Here is a 16,411-nt window from a genome sequence, read left to right as displayed (position 1 = left end):
AGTTTCCTGATCCAGCAGCCCTGAGCCAGCTTCCTCGACCCTCACTGGCTTCTTCCTCTTCCATCAGCTGGAGGTCATACCACATCGCTAGTATGAACACACTCAGGCCCAACAGGTGGCCAAGGGGCAACTGTTTGCAGGGAGGTGGAGGCTACCCTATAGGGCTCCGGGAATGAGGAATGATGTCTCCATACACCACACACAGTGCTGGTGAAACCTAAGCCACCAATTTACTTCAAAATAAAAAAGAACAGAAAATTCAGGAGAAATAAAAAGCAAACGCAATGTAGTAGAAATAACTAAAAATGTATTAATAATTATGTTTAGAATATATGGTTTAAATATTCCACTTACAATGCAAATATTATCACATTGGATGGGAAAATGCAACTAAAATATAAAGACACAGGAAAGGTTAAAATTAAAATATGGGAAAAGCTGTAATGGGCAAGTAAAAAATACTAGTAAAGCTATATTATTATGATATTATAAGACAAAAGAGAATTTAAAGCAAAGAATATTGTGTGATAGAAAAAGGTGTCTTGCACTTTTATTATTATTAACATTTTATTAATATTGCCCTTATATTAAAATATTCTTTTTAATAATATTAATATTATTACTGCTACTACTTCTTTAATCAGCCAAGTTTGCTCAGATTGGGCCAAATTTTCCTTTGTTCACAATTCCTTCTTGCCTCTTATACTGTCTTTCTGCAGTCATTTTGTACCAAAGGAAATATAAAATACTTGGGTTCTGTAATACTTTTTATACATCCAGTATAAAATACTTCAGCTCTGTAAGCATAGGGTTTTTCTAACATAACTCTCTGCAGACAGATTGATGAACAAAGCACAATCCAATGCTATGCTTTATTTTAGAAACATATTTCAATCAAAAAGATTCAGAAACAAAAATAAAGTAAAAGAGTAGGCATAAATATACAAGAAAACACAACTACAAGAAAGTTGCTACCATCTTAATATTTGACAAGGTAAATTCAGAACAAAGGCATTAAAAGAAGGACTACAGAATTATTAACTATACAACCAAAAACATAGTAACTGCTTTTGTAAAGTATAAATTACAGGAGATTGAAGAAGAAAGAGACGAATACTAAAAATACAAGACATTATCATACTTCGCTGAGACTGCACTCCCCCAGAAGCCCAGCCTGGGACAAAGATTTGAGGGCAAGTGGTTTATTTGGGAAGTGACCACTAGGGGCACCAGAGGAGGAATGGGAAGTAAGATAGACGATGCAACGAAGCCAATAGATAGTGCACAAATGCACAGATTATTACTGAAGGTATGTGGGGCCTGATCCTTTCGGGGCCCTCTAGAAGACCACGTGGAATGTGCATCAGAATTGTCTCACCTTGGGCGCAAGGAATATTTCTCTTTTTTAAAAAGATTGGCACCTGAGCTAACAAATGTTGCCAATCTTTTTTTTTTCCTTCTTCTTCTTCTCCGGAAAGCCCCCCAGTACATAGTTGTATATTCTAGTTGTAGGTCCTTCTGGTTGTGCTATGTGGGACGCCACCTCAGTATGGCCTGATAAGCAGTGCCATGTCCACACCCAGGATCCTAACCAGTGAAACCCTGGGCTGCTGAAGCAGAGTGCACCAACTGAACCACTCGGCCATGGAGCTGGCCCCACAAGGAATATTTCATGATTATTCTCCAACTCGAAGGCTGAAGGCAACTCCTGGAGACATTAATTCTTTGAAATTTCTGGCCTTCCCTTACTCACAGGCTGAAAGAAACCTCTAAGTTGGGAGTCACAGGAGCTTGTGGTAAGATGCCCTTGGCATGTACTAGAACAGTGAACACTTGAGAATGTGTGGGTAGCGCAGAGAGACATATGGTACAGTTCAACCCTTGTACAGCTCAGATTCCCTTGTGCTTCACATTAAGTTCACTGAAGTTCCATTGTTCCATTTATCACCTGGCCTCCATATATGAGTGGACGAACAATCAATTAGGGGCACTGACACCAAGGAAGTAAGGATTGTGTAAAAGGCAATCAATAGTGCCTGCCGCTACTCCCAGCAATCAGGCACAAACTTTTTCCTATGTATACACCTTAAAATGTCAAAACTACATTAAGGAAAAAATCTCATGTCCTCTATATGTGGAGACAGTCTCATCAAATTACTCCATGCAGCTCCAAGTCCAGAACTTCTGTGATATGTTTTATCATTACCACTAGGTCTATATGCAGTTTGTTGTGTGGTAGATTACTAGAGAGAATACAAATAATCCCTATATAAATAATCAAGGAAACTTTCCAAAAGTTCTATTTTGAAAAAATATGGAATAGGTTTTACAACAGAGATTTAAAAATACGAAATGGAGGGGCTGGCCTAGTGTGTAGTGGTTAGGTTCACGCACTCCTCTTCAGCAGCCCAGGATTCGCAGGTTCAGATCCCAGGAGTGGACCTAGCACTGCTCCTCAAGCCATGCTGAGGCGGCATCCCACATAAAATAGAGGAAGATGGCCACAGATGTTAGCTGAGCGACAATCTTCTTCAGGCAAAAAGAGGAAGATGGGCAACAGATGTTAGCTCAAGGCCAATCTTCCTCATAAAAAATATGAAATAGAAATATGGAATAAATTTCCATTTTCTCTCTCCTTCTCCTCCAAAGACCAAAGCTCTCTGCTCCCTCCTCCCAGAGCGAGGGAATGGACTAAGACAGACTGACAATCTGAAACATAAAGATGAAGGTGACAGGGAAGGCTCCTGAACTCACATCCTCTCACGGACACACCTACGTATGGAGCAATTCCCTCGGAAAGAAATCCAGAAACTAGCTGAGCAACTCCTACACATTGGGAGAACAAGAAAATACGCACCTCAAAACTGGTCTTGGCACACCCTCAACTACTGGGAGCTATTAAGAACAAAGAAGGCAGCTTAGACAATCACAGATGTTTGAGAGACAACTAAGAACTTGGGCCAGGCCGAACCAAAAGGTATATTACCTACACGAGACCATGCTGTCAAGAACGGGAGGTGGCTGTTTTATCCCATGCACAGAAACCAACACATAGGGAATAAAGAAAAATGAAGACAGAGAGTAATATGTTCCAAACAAAAGAACAAGATAAAACTCCAGAAATGGATCTTAATGAAATGGAGATGAGTGATTTACCTGATAAGGAGTTCAAAATAATGGTCATAATGATGCACACTGAGGTCAGGAGAATAATCTATGAAAAAAGAGAGAATTTCAAAAGGGAGATAAAAAATATAAGAAAGTACCACATAGAAATTATAGAGCTGAAGAATAAAACAACTGAACTGAAAAATTCAACATCAGGCTAGATCCCATTTACAACAGCATCAAAAACAATAAAATACTTAGGAATAAATTTAACCAAGGAGGTGAAATATCTCTACACAGAAAACTACAGGACACTGATGAAAGAAATCAGAGAAGACACAAATAAATGGAAAGGTTTCTCATGTTCATGGATTGGAAGAATTAATATTGTTAAAATGTCCACCTTACTCAAAGACATCTATAGATTCAATGCAATCCCTGTCAAGATTCCAGTGGCATTTTTTACAGAAGCAGAAAAAACAATCCTAAAACTTATATGGAACCACTACAGACCCCAAACAAAGCAATCCTGAGAAAGAAGAACAAAGCAAGAGGCATCACACTTCCTGATTTCAAGCTATATTATAAAGCTGTAGGATTCAAAAAACAGTATGGGACTGGCATAGAAACAGACATCTAGACTAATGGAACAGAATCAAGAGCCTAGAAATAAACCTATGCATATAAAGTCAACAAATATTTGACAAGGGAGCCAAGAATACTCAATGAAGAAAAGAGTCTCTTCAATAAATGGTGCTGGGAAAAAGACATGCAAAGGAACAAAACTAGACACCTATCTTACACCACTCACAAAAAATTAACTCAAAATTAATTAAAGACTTAAATGTAAGACTAAAAACCATAAAACTCTTAAGAGAAAACCTACGGAAAAAGCTCCTTGCCATGAGTCTTGGCAAAGATTTTTGGGCTATGACACCGAAAACACAGCAACAAAATAAAAAACAAGTGGGACTACACGAAACTAAAAACTTTCTGCACAGCAAAATCATATATCTGATAAGGGGTTAATATCCAAAAAATATAAAGACTCCATACAACTCAATAGCAAAAAACCAAACAATCCAATTAAAAAAGGGCAGAGGTGGCCAGCCCAGTGGTGCAGTGGTTAAATTCACACATTCCGTTTCAGCCGCCCGGGGTTCACCAGTTCAGATCCTGAGTGTGGACCTAGGCATGCTTGTCAAGCCACCCTGGGGCAGGTGTCCCATATATAAAGTAGAGGAAGAGGGGCACAGACGTTAGCTCAGGGCCAGTCTTCCTCAGCAAAAAGAGGAGGATTGCTGGCAGATGTTAGCTCAGGGCTAATCTTCCTCAAAAAACTAAAAAGGCAGAGGATCTGAATAGACATTTTTCCAAAGAAGACATACAGATGGCCAATAAGTCACATGAAAAAATGCTCAACATCACTAATCATTAGGGAAATGCAAATCAAAACTACAATGAGATACCACCTCATGCCTGTTAGAATGGCTATCATCAAAAGGTCAAGAGATAAGAAATGCTGGTGAGGATGTGGAGAAAAGAAACACATGCATTGTTGGTGGAATTGTAAATTGGCACACTAAGCAAAACAGTATGGAAGTTGCTCAAAAAACTAAAAATAGAATTACCTTATGATCCAGCAATTCCACTTCTGGGAAGATATCCAAAAGAAACAAATACACTATGTCAAAGAGATATCTGCACCCCCATGTTTATAGCATCATTATTTACAACAGCCAAGACATGGAAACAACCTAAGTGTCCATCAATGGATAAAAACGTTGTGATATACACAATGGAATATTATTCAGCCACACAAAAGAATGAAATCCTGCCATTTGCAATAACATGAATGGACCTTGAGGGTATTATGCTAAGTGAAATAAGTCAGACAGAGAAAGACAAATACTGTGTGATCTCACTTATATGTAGAATCTAAAACAAATAAATAAATAAATAAATTGAAAAAATCTCATGGAAAAAGAGATCAGATTTGTGGTTACCAGAGGCAGGGGTTGGGGAGTAGAGGAATAGGATGAAGATGGTCAAATATACAAACTTTCAGTTATAAGATAAATAAGTACTTGGGATGTAAAGTACAACATGATGACTATAGTTAACACTGCAATATGGTGTATATTTGAAAGTTAAGGAAGGAGATCCTTTTTTTTTTCTTTTTCACAAGAAAAAAACATTTTCTTCTTTTTTTTAATATCTATATGACATGATGGATGTTAACCAAATTTACTGTGGTAATCATTTCACGATATATGTAAGTCAAGTCATTATGCTGTACACCTTAAATTTATACCGTGCTGTATGCCCATTATATCTTAATAAAACTTGGAAAAAATGAGAGTAAACTCTTAGTGTTGAAAAGGGAAATATGCCATTAATAAATCAAAACTTGATACTTTTCTAGACTACCTATGGAAGATTAAATGGTATATGCTAAAGCAGGAAACTTTCAATCCAATATAAATAAGAATCCAAAAAAGAAAAAGATTGAGGAACTAGGGTTTTCATAGTAATTATTCTAAGACTTTGGAGAAAACGCAATTTGAAGAACACAAATAAATTCTCATCAATTCTAAAATATAAGCACCTCTGCTATAACATTAAGTATGCATTCCTTTAAAATGTCCCCTTCTGCAAAATCAAGCACCAGAAATAACTAGGCCTTGGGGAAAATGTTGTAGACGTAAAGCACTCAAAAACCTATGTAACTTTGTAACCAGAGTCCTAACAAAAACAATCACAATCTTAATAAATCTTAGCACTGCTAAATCTCTACTAGTTTTCACCCAGGACGAGAGTCACTCAACCCTTGGTAGGTTTAAATGCTGGGGCTCACCTCCCTCCTTTGAGATGTAGCTCTTCGAGGGCACGAATTCTCAATAGAGATCAGTTTCATCAAAAACTTAAAATCTGATATTTAGAAATATCTTTGCAGCTTCTTCATATGCACTTGCAGCTTCAATTAGATACACTAACATTGCAGAAGGCAAAATGATTCTTGATAACATCAAATCATTCAAAAGTGACTCCAAAGGAAGGTACTTCTATAGGGTTTTTAGCTGTCTTTTCCTAAGACTTCATTTATTGCTAAGGTCTTCTCCTTAATAGTGAGAAAGCTTCCCATGATTGTTTCAAAAGCTGCTAAATTGTTGTTAACAAATGGAACTTCTGGGTTATACTTACATAATTTCTCTATGTACAACCTGCTATGAACTGGTTTGTGACATAGAAACGTGTTCTGATGTAGCAGAAAGCTATATTCAAATTTAAAGGCTTAACACTACACCTCAAATTATTATAATTTTTACTATACCTTTGCTGGTGTATTTTCTGAAAAAAAAAATATAGAAATTAAGCATTAATACATATACTCACACATGTATTACAAGCACCTTCAAAATGGATCTGAATGTTATTGTTTTGCCTTATTTCCTAGTTGTATAAATTTTCAAATAATATTTTTAGACAGTAGAATATTAAGAAAGAATATAAGTAATCTAAAATTATTCAACTTTAATTCTCCTATTGTACACTGCTTAAAATCCTATATACATTAAAAACATATGAGAAATGTTTTGCAAGAAGAGACTTTATTATGAAAATACAGATCATCATGGATACATTTCTACAATTTAGGTAAACATCATATGTGATTTTCCTTTTCTGAATGCAGGGCACAGCAATGTATCTTGTAGAATCTTTAAAGGAGAAACTCCTGTTTTCACACTCTGATCCTCAGATGTTCTGCAATCCTGCTGGTTCAAACAGAGAAGAGTGAAGCAAGTGTTCAAGAAGTTTCACGTAAAGACTAGTTTATAGATTTTCATAAATGCATGTTGAAGTTAAGGAAGAAAAATACGTAGTAAGATATGAATACTCCCTGCTTCGTGTTTCCTTCTCCCAGGCATGACCGTGAATAGGGCATTATAACAAAAACTTTCTGTAGAAACCACATTTAAGCTTAAGAAAAATTCCACAAATGGTTGACACATTTTCTACAGGCAAATTTGAATATTTCTTCACATGAAAAAATTATGATTAATCACAAAATAAACTATAAAAGCAAAAAAATAGATATCAATTCAGGTATCAGGTAGTATTTACCAATAAAATTCAAGTCAAGGTAAAAATAGAGAGTTCTATGATCATACCAAATTTCATGTCTATTACAATTAAAGGAGCATGAAAATATGTAGTATTGCAAACTGGCCAATTAACCAGAGAAATTTTCTTAGGAAACCTCGCCATGATCAATAAATAAAATGTTAATTTTTAAAACGTTTAAAATAGCCTTCTTTTCTAGAATAAATATGACAATTTAAATTTTTATTACATGAACTGGATTGGCACATCTAATTTTATTTTGAAAAATTACTGACAAACATCCACGGCCCAAATGAAAGCAACAAGAATAAATGATATGAAACCTAAGTCATCCTACATAACCAAAGGGCAATAACTAATATATATTATTGCAGTCAGAATTAACTTATGTGTATTTTCCCACATCTACTTCATTCTTTTCTTTCAAAGTACTATCTTTCTATTGAAAGTATTAAATGTGTATCTTATAATATCTTTAAAAAATTCAAAACAGAGACTATATTATTAAATTTATACTCAAAATATAATAAAACTTATAGGGTCATATGAATCACATTCATTTACTAAACATGTAACTATAACGTAATTATTTTAAATCTTAATATAATATTCCATTGATGGATTGACAACGTATAATTCTTACGCAATGATGATCCAGTTATAAGTCACTTTTTTCCCTTTTTTTTACTTTGAGATGCTTCACAAGTGTAGGCAGTATTTCACTGTTTTCCTTTGGTAAGTGTTTTTGTAGCCTAAGTGCAATAGCAGTGAAGAAGATAGTAAATACTTTGCACAAAAAACCTGAATTAAAAGAAAATACAACCATCAGATGAGTCAATTTATTTATAGCAAAAATGTTTGTGGAAAGAATGGCATTTACTAAAGGAAAGGCAAGTACATTTTATCTCTAAAGGTATCAACTTCCCAATTGTAGAATGTAATTAATATCATAAACATATCAAGTTACTTAAAGGATAGTTTCTTAAATGTTTACAAAACATTTTAGATTTCTTATATAGCCCACGAAAAATGCAAGGTGTGCTATTATTTCACAGAATGTATTAATTCTAAAACATAAAATACATTTCTACTTTCAAAACTTAATTATCAACAGGAACTGGAACCTGTTTAAGTCACCTCACGCAGCTTTACTCTATTTGAAATATTCACCATTTTCTAAATATAAACAGAGATACTTTAGAAAAGTTAACTGATTATGTAGGGATTTTTAAATTTATTTTCATGTCTCAAATTTCAGGAAGTTAATATATTACAAGGATTATATAAAAATACTTAAACTTTGGATGAAAATGATCCTGTTAATGAAGTAAAAAATATTTTACAGCAGTAATGTTAATTATCTGACAATATCAATTATAGTAATTTCAAAAGATAAAATAGGAAATATTAATAAATCTATGTCATTTATAATCACACAATATTTCATACATTTGTTTATAACAACCAAATACTGTAAACAACCCAAATGTACATTAACAAGAGAATGGATAAACTGCAGTACATTCACAAAATGAAACAGTGCTCAGAAATTTTTAAGAAGCACAAACTATTGCTGTTGAATCTCCCAAAAGCATAACATTAAGCAAGACAGACCAAAAAAACAAACAAAAAAACTCCACTTGCAACTGTATTCCACTTGCATAAATTTCTAGAACAGGCAAAACCAACATACTGTAATAGAAATCTGAAAGGGGTTTATCTGTGGATCAGGGAAATTGACTGAAAAGGGGCTTAGGAGAAATTTCTATAGCTTGCTTTGGGTGCTGGTTCCACAGGTGCACTCAATTATCAAAAGCCATCAAACTGAACGTCTAAGATCTATGTTAACTGTATGTTAATTACATCTCTCTCACTCTCTCTCCCTCTCTCTTTTTTTAAAGTACTGCTTTATATATTCTTCACAAACTAAATACGATGTGACCAGCATCTGGATCAAGAACAAAACATTGTCAACACTTGTTGACAATGCCTTCCTCACGTTTGCTCAAAGTCACGAACCCAAAAGGGTTGGTTTTGTTTGTTTTTGAAGTATACAGCAGGTCCACATTAAGTAAGTGGAATCATACAGTGCATACTCATTTGTGTCTGCTTTTTTTCTTTTCATATTGTTTATGTGATTCATCCATATTTTACGTAGTTGTATACCTTTCATTCTCATTGCTGTATAGTATTCCTTTGTTAATTTTTTATTACAATTTATTTATCCATTCCATTGTTTATTGCCCATTGATTATCTAGTTTTGTGAAGAGGTCTTTCAAGACTATTGTCCAGTTTTCTATTAAGTTATCTATCCTAAGCCTATTATTGATTTATGGGAGTTATTTATATATTTCAGACATTAGTTCTTGTTCACTTTTTTACCTCCTTCACTGTCTTCTACACTCTGGTTGTCTCTTCAATCTTTCAGTTATTTCTTCTGATGATCAAAATTTATTAACTTTAATATAGTCTGATTTTTCTTTTATAGGTAGTGCTTTTTGTGTCCTGTTTATACAATCTTTTCCTACTCCGAGGCCATGAAGATATTCTCCTATTTTTCTCAAAAGGTTTTATCTTTCACATTTAGATCTGCAATGCATCTAGAATTGATTTTTGTATATGATGTGAGGTGGGGATCAAGATACATTTTTTAAAATATGCATATATAAAATGATTCATTACCCTTTATTTAAAGGACCATCTTTTTACAATTGCAGTATCTCCTTCCTTTGTCATAAATCAGTTGAGTGTGCATGTGTGGAGTTGTTTCTGGATTCTCTATTCTGTTCCATTGGTCAGTGTGATGACACCTGCACCAATACCCTACTATATATTAATTAGTATGGCTTAATAATAGATTTTGATACCTGGTAGCATATATCTTTCAATTTTGTTTCTTCTTCAAGATTCTCTTAATAACTCTTGATCCTTTGGCTTTCCAAATGAATTCAATTCCCTTGTCAATTTCAAACAAGGAAATGATAACTTCTGGTATTTTTTTGGGGATCACATTGATACTACAGATTAATTTATAAGAAGTGGCATTTTAAAATCTTCCTATCTGTAAACATGATACATTTTTTCACTTATTTTGGTTCTAATTTCTCTCAAATTTTGCAGTTGTAGAGGTCTTACACAGCTTTCATTAGATTTTTTTCTTGGTACTATATTTTTTGATGTTATTGTATTTATTATATTATTTTTATGTTTGGTTGTACCTGGTATAAGGAAACACAATTGATTTTAGTGTATTGATTGTATATTAAGCAACTTTACTAAATTCACTTATTAATTTTAATATATTATATTTCTTGATATTGATGCTAATTACAGGTGTATTCATAAAAATGTGTTGAGCTATACATTTATAATACGTACTGTTTACTCAATTAATATACATAATGTTATATTTCTATAAAAATTCTACAAAAAACCCAAACCCAATAAAGTGGTAAACTTGGCAAGTTACAATAGGAAATGTTTGCAAGAGACTTATAAATCATCTCTCTACTGCAAATAAACTAGAGCTGATGGAATCCTTCATTTGAGCTAAATGGCACTTAATGAGTCATCCCAATGAAAACAAGTTTGAGAAAGATAAGAAGAATTTCCTTGGTACCAAAGGCACCTGATGGGTTAATATAATACATTTTTTACTAACTTTTTTTAGTGATAAACTTTTGAGATTCTAACGAATGCCACAGACTTCCTCCACAGGGGAAAACATATTGTACAAAGAGAATTTTAGGATTTCAAAAATATACTAAAGTTCAGTGTGGGCTCCTAGGGTTCATGGATCCCTGTTGAATAAGCCTTGCTCTAGAGTAGTGGTGTGCATAGAACTTTCTGCAACAATGGCAGCGTTCTACATTTGCACTGTCCAATAGAGTCGTCAAATGCGACCATTAAGCATGAGAAATTTGGCTATTGTTACTGAGGAACTGAATTTCTAATTGCATTTAATTACATTTAAATGTAAATAGTCACATGTGGTTAATATCTACCATATTGAACAGTATAGCTCTAGAGTCTCTCACACAGCTGTCTTCAGTTTACTGTGGTTAAAATCACTTAAGGTGCTTTATTAAAAATACATGTCTATCACTGATGCCTGGTATTCTAATTCAGGGCCTCAGAACTTACATTTTTAGCAAGAACTGCAAGTGATTCTGATTCAAACGACTCATGGAATATAGTTCAAAATGTACTAGTTTACACTAAATTGCCAGAAATGCATACTCCTATTGCAGTTTCCTGTGTTTGCCCTTTCTGCTGTAATCCCCCATGTTCTTGATTATTATCTCCTTTTAGAAGCTCCTTAGTAGGATCTCCAGTATTTCATCAATTTTCTCACTTATGTGCTGTGTTTAAAAACAATTAAGCATGTTACAGTTATATCTAAAACAAACATTAAAAGTCTAAGCAGTGTTTTAAGCAGACTTCCTTAAGAACAATGACTTGTTTTGTTTAATTACCTCTGAGAAATTAATTTTGACTTCTTAAATGTCATTTTTTACTTTAATTTTTTTTATTTCATTTTACTCAGCGTTCAGTGTTGACTAAGCTTGCTGGATAATTGACTTCTGAATTAGAAGGCATTGCTGTATACTGTTTATCAAACAGATATTTGTTACCGTTAAATATTAGAGTTTATCATTATGTGGTTCTTTGAATTACTGAACATACGCAGTAAAATTACAAAACATATAAACACTTTTAAATATTTAACACACTGATAGTATCTATACAATAAAATCATTGAATGTTAGTGCTGATTAAGACTTCAGAAACCATGTAGTCCAACATCCTCATTTTACAGATGAATACATTGAGATCTAGGAAGATCTAGTGAATTTTCTGAAGTAATACAAACATACCCAGGCTTTCCCAACACTTTAACCATAGCCTATACCACCATAGCAGCCCAATTCCCGATATCTCTTATTTATTCAACAAATACTGAATGCTCTTTATGTGCCAAGCACTATAATATCATTGATCAAGAGACAACTGAAATTTACATTTAAGTGGGGGTAAGACTATCCTGATGCTCTTTAGTGGTGTAAAATTTTTTTTAAAAGTTATCCAATCTTTTACTTTGGAAATGGAAAGGGTCACAAGACCAAGCTAGGTGGTTGTATATGTATACAGGCAAAATTACTTCCCAAATTGAAATTCTGCTAATTATCACCTTTTGTTCAGGAATAACAAAAAACAACTGTGCATTTAATGCAGTGACTCAAATATTTACGTAAATTCTATGGTACTTTAGTTTCTAAAGTATTTTCTGTACAATAATATAAGGCTTCTTTAATCATCAAAGTATCCATTTGTTCATAACTTATTATTACTGTACCTTACTATAAACAAGCATAAGTTTTTAACCCAATTTTACTCTCTGCACTTCTTCAATAGATATCACTTACATACTCCAACCAATAGGTAGGCCATTTTTGTCCTGTTATAGATCCAACAGCTTCCTAGGTTTCCACAGCGTCCAACATCCCGAAAGATACAAGAAGTTTCTCTTATAATTTTAAAAACTAATGGTCCAGGTATACTCCCTATGAAAAATGCAATGATTGTAAATGCTCCATGAAAACACTATAGATTGAGATCATAATGATTTTTATCCTAAAATTAAACATATACATATATATTTAATCATCATAACTGTAAACACATCATTTAAAATTATCTAAGAATTTACTTATAGACAGGATTCTTAATAACCGAAAACAATGATTGTGTGTTTTTGAAAAATCCTTATTCCTGTGGGCACAAAAAAATTAGTAGATTTACATCTTTTCAGAATGGTGTGCATGTTGCTATTTAGTTGACATCTCAAAAGTTTTGTTAATTTTCGAATGAAAAATTTAGAAAAAAGTATTTAAAATGGAGAAACTAAATATTGATTTTATGAACTCAGTGTACCTTCCAAGATTTCAAACTGTGAAATTTTCAATCACTGAAAAATTAGTTTTGTAATGCAATGTATACCGATTATTTATCAAGATATTGGAAGAAATAACTGAAAATGTAAATGCTTTGGTATGTTTGTAATATCCCTGGATTCAGACGACCTCACATTCAGAACAGTCGTGTGCTGCACGAGGGAAATTTCTGTATACTCTCAGAGACAACACCTCCTCAGCAACAACGTCACTTTCAGCTAAAAGTGCATGAATAGTGATTGAAATTAAAAAAAAAAAAAGTCATCCCCAAAGACATTAGAACCAAGTTCTCAGAACTAACATGTCTAATGATTGATGATCTTCTTGAAGAAATTATCAGGGCCCTATGCCTCTCTACTCTTGATTCCCGCCAAAGACCACTATCTATCACCAGACTTCCCAATCTCAGTGAGTGCTGGCACTGTTTATAGTTGCTCAAGGTGAAAAACCTAGGCCTACTACTCATTTTTTCTATTTCCCACCATATTTTTCCAATTCATGATCAATCTTTGTAACACTAACTTCAAACATATCCTAGATATCTTGATTTTTCTGTCTCCACTACAACCCCCACAATCCAATTTAATATGACTCTGACTTAGACTTTAGCAAAAGCCCCCCTGTTCTATTCCTCCACATTTATCTTCTATAAGTATTTCTCCTCCCAGCAGCAGAGTTATCTTTTAAATGCAAATCAGATAATATCTATCCTCCGCTTAAAATTGTCTGATGGCAAAATCCTGCATCAGTTTATAACTAAAATATCAAGTTATTCCACTCTCTCCTACTAAAAAATGCATCAGCCTCACTGGCTTCCTTTCTGCTGCAGGAAACTCTGTGCACTTGCTGTTTTTGCACTTCCTTTTCCACTACATGTCTGTCTTTATCTAGTGGATCATTATCCACCATGAAAATATGCTCTAATTTTCCCAACTAAAAAATCTATTTTTAATCCCACATATTGATCTCGCTATAAAATGATTTCTCTGATGCCCATCAGAGCCACAGATTTTTCTACATTCTTAATTCCATTTATCATGTGTCTTTCAGTCTTCAATCCATTCCAATCTTGTTTCCTTACTCCATCGATATTTTTAATCAACTTCTTGAACCATGGGTCCTAATATAGTCATAATGTAGATTTGAAAGCTAGTTTTAGCTATTTTAAGAAAACCTGAAGTACAGAGTGCAAAATCAATTTGTTCTTTGGATATAAATTCTTAAAAACATCATATTCAGTGTCTTTGGTGATGAAAACATTTAAAAGCACTAGTCTAGGTTAGTGACTCCCCAAACATGCAAGCAATGTATAGTTTCAGTGCTTATATAAGTGTTTTGTTTCAGTTCACCAAACCATTTCTATGAGCTTGACGAACATACTTCTGATCAAATAGATTGTCTCTTCTAATTGAATACAACATTAACGCATATTTTACATGACACCTAGAAAAGACTTTACACTAGGTATTATCTTTTTACATTAAGTATTATCTCCTAAATTCTGCAAAGCAGCTCCTCCATTCACTTGTTTTGTGTCAGTTTACCATTATTATTATTTGAAATTCTACATATACATGTAGACAAATACACATATCAAAAAAGAAACTATTCAATGCAATAAAAAATTGCCAAAAGTCCATACCAAATATTCTCAAAATCACATAGGCCATACCCAAGGCCATAGCCCGTTGTTTGTCAGATACGATCCTGCAAGCAAACAGCAATGATATCATCAAAACTTCATTCTTATTAGCTATAGAGAATGTTTATTATATAATATGATATGTAATATAATAATATTATATTTATAATGATATATAATATATATTATTATTATAGAGAATGTTTTTTAGGTTCAAGGTTAATTTTTTTTTCTTGTGCAATAATTAGACTAAGAATCTTTAGCCAGTTCACACAGTTCAATCTGGTTGAATTGAAGAAATGCCACTTCTTGCATGTCTCCATATCCCGCCCCTTGCCAACTGATTCTGAAGCTTCTTGCTCTTCAAAAGGAGGAAGCATTGATGGCCCAAACGCTCTACCCCAGCCTCCTTTTCCTCTGCTGGAAAAAACTTAGCACTAGCTTTCACACTTCTCTTGCTTCATTCTGTGGTACACACCCATTGTTCTAGATTTCTTCTTTTTGCCCCTGTGAGATCCACTCTCTACCTTTCTCTACCTTGCCCTCTGCCCTGGGAGACTAACCTAAAGCACTATAAAAATAGGCTCTCTTGCCTTCTGGCTTCTGATTGGGTTCTGCCAATGGAGCGCTCTGAGTGAGGAAGGAAAGTGAGGTCAGTCTTCATTCCAAGGCCCCCTCCCTGCAGAGTTAAGTCAGGTTGTCTGGGTCCTCAGGTCTCTCTCCTTCCTACTACCCCTGTTTCCTTTTGGGCCTGCGGTGGTAACCAACCAGACACCGCACTATGCCTTGGGATTCCTTTTGCCCTGCCCAGATTTTAAATAGCCACTTTATTCAAGCTTGCTTGCTTGAATTGTCCTAATTTGAAGGTCTCACCTCTTTCCTGCCAGACCTCCTCCTGTTACCTTCACTATTGAAGTTAAAATAAACAAAAAATAACTTTCCCAAATGTAAAGAATGAAGATTTCTGTATTTCCTACTAGGCAAACCAAGCATTTGTTTAAAAAAGAAAAGTAATGCATTACATCACATATTAGTAGTTTGGAAAATAAATTGAATATATAGTACAAAATAACCTTTGAACATTTTAGGAAGTAAAAAAATAAGAAGTATCTCATCAAGATGGTGGTGGGAGCAGATGTTGAACTCGTCTCCTCCCACGAACACAACCAGGTTACAACAATTTTTGGAAGAATCACCCTGGATTGAAAACTGAAAACTGGATAAGAAGAACCCCCACAACAAGGGACAGTCCTGACGAAGGCAGAAGAGGCAGTAATTCCTGCTGGAGAGGAAAAAAGCCACCTTTGGGAGCAGCAGAGCTTCTCAGCTGGCCAGGCGGGAGCCACCCTAAGGTACGCAGCCCTCTCTGGAGGAGTGAGGTCTGCAGTGGGGGCAATACTGCTATAAGCATCCTTCGGACTCAGCCCAACTGAGACGGGGGTCTGACTGTCTGGCTTTGCTGGCTATTAACTGCAGCGAGGGCACCCCCAGAAAAGCTATCGGCCAAAAGCTGAAAAGACCCTGGTCTTAAACGGTCCACGCACAAACTCACTCATTGCAGCAACCTAAAATCACCAGAGA

The 16,411-nt window shown here is 34.5% G+C and overlaps 1 protein-coding gene across 1 annotated transcript in view; it reads right to left on the bottom strand.

Moving 5' to 3' along the window:
- Window positions 1-6,702: 6,702 nt before the first annotated feature.
- The window catches only part of SLCO6A1 (solute carrier organic anion transporter family member 6A1), a 99,078-nt gene continuing 89,369 nt past the window's right edge, over window positions 6,703-16,411 (bottom strand). The window contains exons 11-14 of the mRNA XM_070571366.1: window positions 14,831-14,895; window positions 12,661-12,798; window positions 7,877-8,034; window positions 6,703-6,881 (exon numbers count right to left, since the gene is read on the bottom strand). Coding sequence (XP_070427467.1) covers window positions 7,892-8,034; window positions 12,661-12,798; window positions 14,831-14,895 — 346 coding nt within the window. The 3' untranslated portion in view covers window positions 6,703-6,881; window positions 7,877-7,891. The remainder of the gene's footprint in view (window positions 6,882-7,876; window positions 8,035-12,660; window positions 12,799-14,830; window positions 14,896-16,411) is intronic.

This window comes from Equus przewalskii, chromosome 13 (genome assembly GCF_037783145.1).
Source record: "Equus przewalskii isolate Varuska chromosome 13, EquPr2, whole genome shotgun sequence".
NCBI lineage: Eukaryota > Metazoa > Chordata > Mammalia > Perissodactyla > Equidae > Equus > Equus przewalskii.
This window is presented reverse-complemented; position numbering and strand designations above follow the sequence as displayed.